The sequence below is a fragment of the Centruroides sculpturatus genome, unplaced genomic scaffold, assembly GCF_000671375.1.
Source record: "Centruroides sculpturatus isolate CEXI.00-Female unplaced genomic scaffold, Cexi_2.0 scaffold3208, whole genome shotgun sequence".
Lineage (NCBI taxonomy): Eukaryota > Metazoa > Arthropoda > Arachnida > Scorpiones > Buthidae > Centruroides > Centruroides sculpturatus.
The window spans coordinates 2,997-12,189 of record NW_019387300.1 but is presented as its reverse complement, the minus strand read 5'-3'; the positions used below and the strand labels follow the sequence as shown (position 1 = coordinate 12,189).

The 9,193-nt window shown below is 28.3% G+C and overlaps 1 protein-coding gene across 1 annotated transcript; it reads left to right on the top strand.

Annotated features, from left to right (window-relative positions):
* Positions 1-652: 652 nt before the first annotated feature.
* LOC111616347 (glutamate receptor ionotropic, delta-2-like) lies at positions 653-8,989 on the top strand (the record flags this gene model as incomplete). Its single annotated transcript, XM_023357768.1, has 8 exons — positions 653-786; positions 860-957; positions 3,375-3,465; positions 7,568-7,726; positions 7,795-7,942; positions 8,010-8,239; positions 8,314-8,567; positions 8,633-8,989. Coding segments are annotated over 8 exons (1,313 nt in total), but the record flags the coding sequence as incomplete, so codon positions are not given.
* Positions 8,990-9,193: the final 204 nt, after the last annotated feature.

Below are 9,193 nucleotides of genomic sequence, written 5' to 3'. Positions count from 1 at the left end.
GTGAGAATTTATCTTGGGCAACAGAAAATCAATGTTAATTTTGAACAAAAATTAAAATGTAAAAAATGTTTCTAGTAATATATGAGCTTTCTACTTATTTCGTTAGTTACAAAAAAGCAAATGATGCACATACCAAAATGAAAAATGATCTCACTTTAATTTTAACTGTTTTCCTCAACTTTAGAGAAAATTAACGTTTGTCTTTTTACAGCAGTAATGAAAACCAAATATGTTCAACTTCGTTGAAACATTTTGGTATAAACAACTAATCATGAAACTAATCACGAGTATATTTACATTGACATTGCTAACAGTAATGACTCTTTAAAGCACAAATGCCTTACAGATATATTAATAAAATAATCATAAAACAAATCTTTGATATTTAATTATTATCATATGATAAATCCAGTGTAATAATAAGTCAGCGTTTAAAAAATGTGTTCTAGCATAAACCGTATTTAACTACACACATTAGAAAAGCGATTAAATTAATAATACAAATATCTTTATATTATTGTACTTTTGTTAATAATAAATTGATTTCTTTTCAATGATACTCTAACTACCTGTTACAACTGTAATAACGTTTTCCATAATAAGGTGTTATTTAGTTTTATTCTTTTTTACTGCATAAATATTTTTCCAACAGAAATTACTCTTATTTTTGTAGTAACTTCTGATAATGTATTATTTATTTTGTGTGAAATTTTCCGTCTTTCAACTTATCTGACTTTTACAGTTGAGCGAAATTATTCGTACGAATGGACACTGGCTGCGATAAAGGTAATGTTCATAATATCGCATTTATAACACCAATATACAGTACATATTTAAAATGTCGCTATTTGTCTTTCAGAAACCATATCTCGTAACACTCGATGAATCTGAAAATAAAATGATAGGAGGACATCGATTCCGAGTTATCAAAGTTCTTCAGGATAAATTACAATTTCGGTACTGTAATAATTATTTCGAATTTTGTTTAATTGTTTATTTATAAGAAAAAATAATAAAACAATATAAATAGATAAGTTATAAATATTTAGACAATAAATAAATTAAATAGTTATATTTTTTATGTTAATCTATAAGGTGTTGAAAATCCATGTGAGTTCCGTTGTATAAAAATCTAACGTAATTTATTAGGAGCTAATTCGATCGTACATATTCATATATTAAATTCAGAAAGCATTGCACGGACGAGTTTACAGAAAAATATATCAGACCGATTCTCCTTATATCGGCTTTCTCCTAACGGTGTATAACCTGTATGGCGATCAGGATTCAACTTATGCATTTAGAGACCTTAATATGAACTCTGTATGAGGCACTTTTACAATTTTAAAAGTCAATCATAAGTAGAAGAGAAATAACATATTAGTTTTAATAATAAATGCTTTATTGTTGAAATGTATATCAAAGATATAAAATAAGGTACAATTTAAAAAATAAAGAGTAAAATATATTTTGTTTAATTGTATAAAAAAATTTTCTTACAAAACTAAACTTAAATTAATTTCTATGGTATAAATTTTTGAGGCCCCTTGGGACTAGAGACTGTTCAGATGCTTACTTGCTCAAATCATTTACTTGTTAATTCATCTATTATGGAAGTTACAGTTTTGTGCGTAACACGGCCGTATTTCCTTTTCATGGTAAATGGGAAACTCCTTTTTCACCGATGAACGAATATTTTCATTATCCTATTATATAAACCTCTTTGTGTATTCGATGGCATTGTATACTTTCCTCTATATTAACAAACATAAAAATATAATCTATGCGTGTGATGGAATAAGGATAATACTTTAATGTGAAAGAAATTCAAAATTGGGCATTTAAGAGATAAATACTTTATTCATCTGTTCTGTTTTAGTAGGATAAACAACTTGTTTTCAAAAGTTGATAGATGCAATCTCGCTTTTTTCTAGTCATTTATGTTCGTGCTTTTTCCTGATATTTTGTCTGCCCATCTTTACAACTTATTTGTAGGATGAATGCGACTATTCGAAATTTTCTTTTTCGAAATAGATTATTTTTCATACGTCTTGCATGTAGTGTATTTGCATAACTTAGCTTTACATAACGTTTCGATTTCTCCAATTTCATACTCAATGAAGTCAGTACCACATTTTGGACACAGTCTTGAGTAAATATTGCTGACACAAATTTACATAATTTACAATAATATAAAAAGTTTCTTCGGCCGACAGATAAGTTTTTTTGCTTTCTTGTCCAATTTAATGTCTACGTAGTTAGATCGATTAAAGTTTATTTTAAAATATTTTTTTGAATTAAATTTTTATTTTATGCTTAGATATTATAAACACATCATCAACTATTACACTGAAGTGTTCTTTGTTTTCAATATTCATATTTGGAGAATACCTCACATTATTTTAAAAGTTACATAACGTTACTTCTTAATAGAAATGTATAATTTTTTATACAATTAGTTATTCCATTGCTAAGCCAGTTGACGATTACTTCGGGGGATTAAGCGAAAATGGAACATGGACGAAAATGAAACATGGACGAAAATGATTAGAAAAGTGAATTGGATTGCCATACAAGTAATTGAATTGATTCTAATCTTATTCATTGTATCATAGCTTTATTATAATTACTAACTTACTGTACAATNCGATGGCATTGTATACTTTCCTCTATATTAACAAACATAAAAATATAATCTATGCGTGTGATGGAATAAGGATAATACTTTAATGTGAAAGAAATTCAAAATTGGGCATTTAAGAGATAAATACTTTATTCATCTGTTCTGTTTTAGTAGGATAAACAACTTGTTTTCAAAAGTTGATAGATGCAATCTCGCTTTTTTCTAGTCATTTATGTTCGTGCTTTTTCCTGATATTTTGTCTGCCCATCTTTACAACTTATTTGTAGGATGAATGCGACTATTCGAAATTTTCTTTTTCGAAATAGATTATTTTTCATACGTCTTGCATGTAGTGTATTTGCATAACTTAGCTTTACATAACGTTTCGATTTCTCCAATTTCATACTCAATGAAGTCAGTACCACATTTTGGACACAGTCTTGAGTAAATATTGCTGACACAAATTTACATAATTTACAATAATATAAAAAGTTTCTTCGGCCGACAGATAAGTTTTTTTGCTTTCTTGTCCAATTTAATGTCTACGTAGTTAGATCGATTAAAGTTTATTTTAAAATATTTTTTTGAATTAAATTTTTATTTTATGCTTAGATATTATAAACACATCATCAACTATTACACTGAAGTGTTCTTTGTTTTCAATATTCATATTTGGAGAATACCTCACATTATTTTAAAAGTTACATAACGTTACTTCTTAATAGAAATGTATAATTTTTTATACAATTAGTTATTCCATTGCTAAGCCAGTTGACGATTACTTCGGAGGATTAAGCGAAAATGGAACATGGACGGAAATGATTGGAAAAATTGCCAGACAAGTAAGTAAATTAATTCTTAAAACTCTGAGCTTATTCATTGTATTATAGCTGTATTATAATTACTAACTTATCGATACAATTGTTCTGTAAATAAAAAATTAGTAGAAATAAAACCGTTACATGAGGTTGTGAACATCTAAATTTAAACATATTAAAACTTAGCACCTGTTTTGCATATAGTAATTCTTAAAGTACTACTTTTTTAATAAATAATTTAATTTTCTCACAATATTCTTTACTCGCAATAAAGTGAAAGACTTTGAGTTGCGAACAAATGTGCAAAATTAAGGGGGTTGCAGAAAGGTTTCCTATAGACAAAACGTATTTAAAAATAGAATAAATGGTTTCCACCAAACGAAAAATCTAAAACACTAAGTATTCAAGCATAATCTGCATGATACATTTTCATTATACATCGAATAAATATGGCGAGAATAATTTTTATGGTGAGTATTACGGTAATTATTTTTCTGAAAATTAATTAATCAATTTTTTTCAGAAGGTAAAATTGCGTGTAAACTAATAAAGTTTTCTATATTGCTTTTGTAATCATTACAAAATTTGTTAATATAATTAATAAATACTTACCTTACTTATATACAGGAATTTAAAAGTTAACTAGTTCTATTTGTATAGGTGATTTAATTAATATACTTTTTCTAAATATCATTGGTAAATAATTTTTGTGTTTAACTTACATTTATTACTAACAATACCATTTCAATCTTAAATTAAATCTCTATTGAATTTTTCTTATAAATCAGACAATGAAAATCTTTTAAAATTTTTGAAAAAGTATTCCTGTACTTTTAAAATTCCAGTTTATTAACTGCGTATCAAAAGTTATCACTAGCTTTTCATTCATTAAATAACGATAGTCTGTAGATCCCTTTGTCTGAGCCATTATACTTATATGTTATGAAAAAAATTAAGTAGTTTTTATATGAGAAAAATAAACTTAGATCTATCTTCTTTTACGTTTTCCTTTAAACTGTATAAATAACGTTTACACTCTAACTCAGTGTTTTTCAACCTTTTTGAATACGTGACTTCTTTACAATTTAAAAAATTCTGGCGTTCTTCCTATGGCCATATTGAAATTATATCAGTAATTTAAAACATTATGTATTTAATATTCTTTCTGCTGATATAAATTACTGTTGACTAAAATGAGAATTTATGGAGAATCGACAATAACTTAAGACACGTATAGTATGTCACTTTCTTATTACAATGGGTTCGAAGTACTGTTGACCGTTTTTTTTTATTTTAGGATGAGGATTTTTCACTTCTACTTTTCTACTTATTACTTCTTTTTACAAGTCAGCTCAACACTTATTCGGCAATCATAATCCCAGACCCCTCCCAGGCGACACCCATCATTCAGACCTAAATATCTATAAAAAAACCAACTGTACTGTATTATGAGCAGGTACAGCCTTCTCGCTGATATTGTAGTTTTTTTAATATAGTGTAGAACCTACAAACACTTCTTTTTTTCTTTCACCCGCGACTCCCCGTGTAAGACTTTGCGATCCCACCTGGGGTCGCGACCCACAAGTTGAAAAACATTGCTTTAACTTATATACCAAATATAATTGTTTGAATGTGACTTTATTCTCACATTTATTCAGAAGTAGATATGGGACAAGACAAAAACATATGCCCAGAATAAGTAAATAAGTATTATATCGATACCGGAAAGGTCTGCTTTTTGTCTAGTCGTGTTTGAAATACATGTCGCCTATAAATTGTTTTACATTTTAGCAATCGTCAAATAACTATAATTGGAAATTCTCATTTTGGCCAATATTCAAACCTTTACATTACGTGATTCGTATTTTTCTTTACTATCACATGTATTTAAGGAATAAATTTTTTTTTAAATCTAAATAAATCTTTTGGTAAAAGTCAGTCTTGTCACCTTTTCAAAATTGCTCTATATTAATGTCGAAAAATAATACATAAATTTAAGAATAATACATGATATCCAGTCCCGAGTTAACTCGGGCATGTTACGTATCGTTACAAAAAAATGCAATCCTTTCGGCCCCCAATTTTTTTTACTTTTGGAATGTTTCTAAATTCTCCAAATTTTTCAAAAATTTTTGCACACGGAAAAAAGTTTTATCGCGATTTTAGTTAACCTTTGATAAGGCTCGATTAAGGCATAATTGTTTTTTAATGGGATTTTTGTAATAAAATTTAATTAATCGTTCTAAAGTTATAGTGCACGAATTTAACTTTGGTAAAGTTATTTAAAGCTACTTTCTGATGTCAAAAACGACATCCAATAGTTTTTTAATTTTTTAAATTAATATATTTTATTATATATAAGTTTAATTAAGTCGGGGGTGTCAGAAATCGCAATTAAAATTTTAATTTTTTAAAAATATTTAAAAATATACGGTCAGCTAGTATTCACCCTACTTTAAACCCTTGTCCTCCCGAGACGTCTATGAGAATGCCCTGGGAAATCCGACTCCAGCTGTTCTCACTGTCATCCAGCAGTGTAAATAATGACTCATCAGTGTCAAATTTCACAGAATGGCAAGACAAAGGAAAATAAAATTTGTAGCTTGTTTTTCAAATTTAACGCATTTCTTTCGTTTTTTTCAGTTTTAAGTATTTTAAATGCTTAATTACATAAAATTAATTAATCGATGAGTGGCAAGTGGTTAATATTTGCTGGAGATATTTCAAGTTAGAATTTTAAAAGTACATTTTTTGTCACGTTTAGTCTGGGCATAAGTTTGAGTAAGTGTGTGAGGTTAAAGTCTTTAATCGTTAAAATAAAATTTTCGCAAATATTTACCTAAATTTATTTTGTTTCATTATAATTTCACAATGCGTACGATAACCGGACCAATTAATAATTAATCTGGACCATGAATTGAAAAGCCGGCTTGTCCGGTTGAAAAGCGGTTTGATGGCAACAGTAGTACAAGAGCATCTGAATGGTTTTTATGGCGGCAATTCCAGAATTTCGATAACAAGCTTGCTTTGAACGTTGATTTAGGTGTTGCTTTATTAGTTTACGAAAAGCTAAATTTACTTTTGTTTTAGATTAATTCCTTAACGATTACAAAAGCCTATTCCGTTTCATCTCACCACCAAGCGGCGCATTTCGGGGAAGAGCCAACAATGCTAAAATAGCCATATAAACCCAGATAGAAAAATAAAATAGAAAAAAATAGAATTCCTTTACACTTTGACAAGAAAAATTCATCAGTTGTTATGTTTGACAGAAGTTTCATATGCAATATGCAGATGCAGACAGTTCGAATTGTGATAGTCATAGTAAATTAATTTTGTAAAAGAATTGTTGTTATGTTTTTTAGATGTCATAAATACAAGTTGAGGAATTCGTCATTTGTAGTTATTTGTAAATGTAAATTTATGAAAATTTTTGGAGAACTTTTTTCGTTTTTTGCCATCTAATTTGCATAAAACGAACGAGACGTTTGCCTGTTGGTCTAAGTATTCGAACAGCTGGTGACTGGACAAATTTTATATTAAAATCAGTTGTAGTTTCATAGTGTAATTGTCTTGGAATTAAAATTGGTGTTTCTGGAAATGATCTCGAAATCGACGTGATAGTTGCAGACAAATAGAAATAAACTAGAACGGTTTGGCCTATTAGTTTAGCATACGAGTACATTTTATCCATGAGCGAGACGTGTTTTATTTCGGAATAAACCAGTGATTGTACGTTTAGCTGTAAATATAAGTAATAATAAATCCGTAAATCGTACGATTAAAAACGTGTATTAAGAAATGCGGAAATAGTTTATACGATGGAAACGGATTTATTATCATGAAATATTATGATTTATTCATGAAATAATCATTCTAATCATCTATTTTGACGATGAAATTAGAAAAAAAAATTAGAAATATGTCGATAGTAAGTGAAAGACATTTTACTTTAAATGTTGGTGTAGTAAGTAGCTGCTCAGGTCACCATCTTGTTTTGTGGATGTCACGTTCAAAAACATTGTGACACCTAGGAGTGCTGCCATAAGGTTACTTTTATATTCAATATTTTGTTGGAATTCATTTTTCAACATTAAATTATAATGAACTCATTTTTTGATTTCAGGATGTGGATATGGGAATAATCCCGTTCTTTATAAGTTTTGATTTGTTCTCCTCAATGCAGTTTTCTGCAACGGTTGGATATCATAACATAGTGTTTGTTGTTAAAGCTCCTGAAAAACTATCCAACTGGGGTTCGATTATAGCTCCATTTTCTCTTACGGCAAGTAATTTTTATTATTTAAGAAAAAAAATTCATTGAAAATGAAATACTGTATTTCAATTTTACAGGTGTGGATCTCTTTGTTTGTTTGCCTGATTGCGTTTGGATTAGCGTTACACAAAGTGTTAGAACTAGACTTTTCCTTGCAAGGTACAAAAATATTTTTGAGAAGAAGTACGGTCTTTTGGAATTTGTTTTGTACCTTTGTAAATGAAGGTAAGATGATTTATTTTTGTACAGTTCATAACAGTTTTCCTTCCCATATTAAATTCTGTATCTACAGGAATGAATCTGTACTTTATAAGGAGGTTTCCATCAAGATTTTTAATAGGAATATGGTGGTTATCAATCGTTGTCATTGTATCTAGTTATAGCGGCACTCTAATGTCGTTTTTGACTTATCCCTTGACTGAAGCTGTTCCGAGAACTATAGAAGAATTATCAAATTCCGTTCTTACAAATGAATATTCTTGTGGAACTATCGGTAAATCCACGATATGGAGATCAATACATGTAAGTATACCTGTAATATAGAGTTTAGTTATACATTATTAAAAACTAAAGTTTGTCGTTTCTATAATTTATAGAGTTCCAAATTGAAAAGTTCTGAAATTATAAGTAACCACATAATACAAAACAACAACTTTCTTGGTTTATCAGAAGCAATGGGAAAACTGCAGAAAGAAAGATTTGCTTTAATATACAGTGATTATGTAATAAAAAAGTATATCCCGAAAGAAGACTTAAACAAATACGTATTTTCGAATGACAAATTCTCTACATTTATGGAAGCTTATGCGATGAAGAAAGGTTTTCCATTTACAAATCAAATAAATAAAATGTAAGTTAATATTATAATTAATATTTTTTTTCTATTCGAAATATTAACTCGAACGCTATTTACAGAATTCGTCGTTTATTTGAATCCGGAATTATCGAAAAAATCGATTACAGTGAAAATTCTCGTGTGTTCCAAACTTCAGAATTACACGAGTTATCTGTCGATGATGTAATCAGTCCTATATTATTACTTATATTAGGCTACATTTTGTCTCTTCTGTGCTTATTTATTGAAATGATTTATTTGAAATTATTTTGTGTTTAACGATGGGAGAAATCTGATGACCCGGATTTATTTATTCTATTCAATTTTTTCTCTGCTTATAAAAAATGAGCGTAAATATAAAATCTGTTTCCTTTTAGGCAATAATCTGTTTATATTCAATCCATAAATAAAATCAACAGTATGAGCAAACCGACACAAATTATTATTACTGCAAACACAATAATAGTTTGCTGAGTTATCTCCTTACTTAACTACATTGCAGTTTACAAAATAATTTNTTTTTTTTTTTTTTACTGCATAAATATATTTCCAACAGAAATTACTCTTATTTTTGTAATAACATCTGATAATTTATTATTTGTTTTCCCGAAATTTAACGTTTTTCAACTTTTTTTACTATT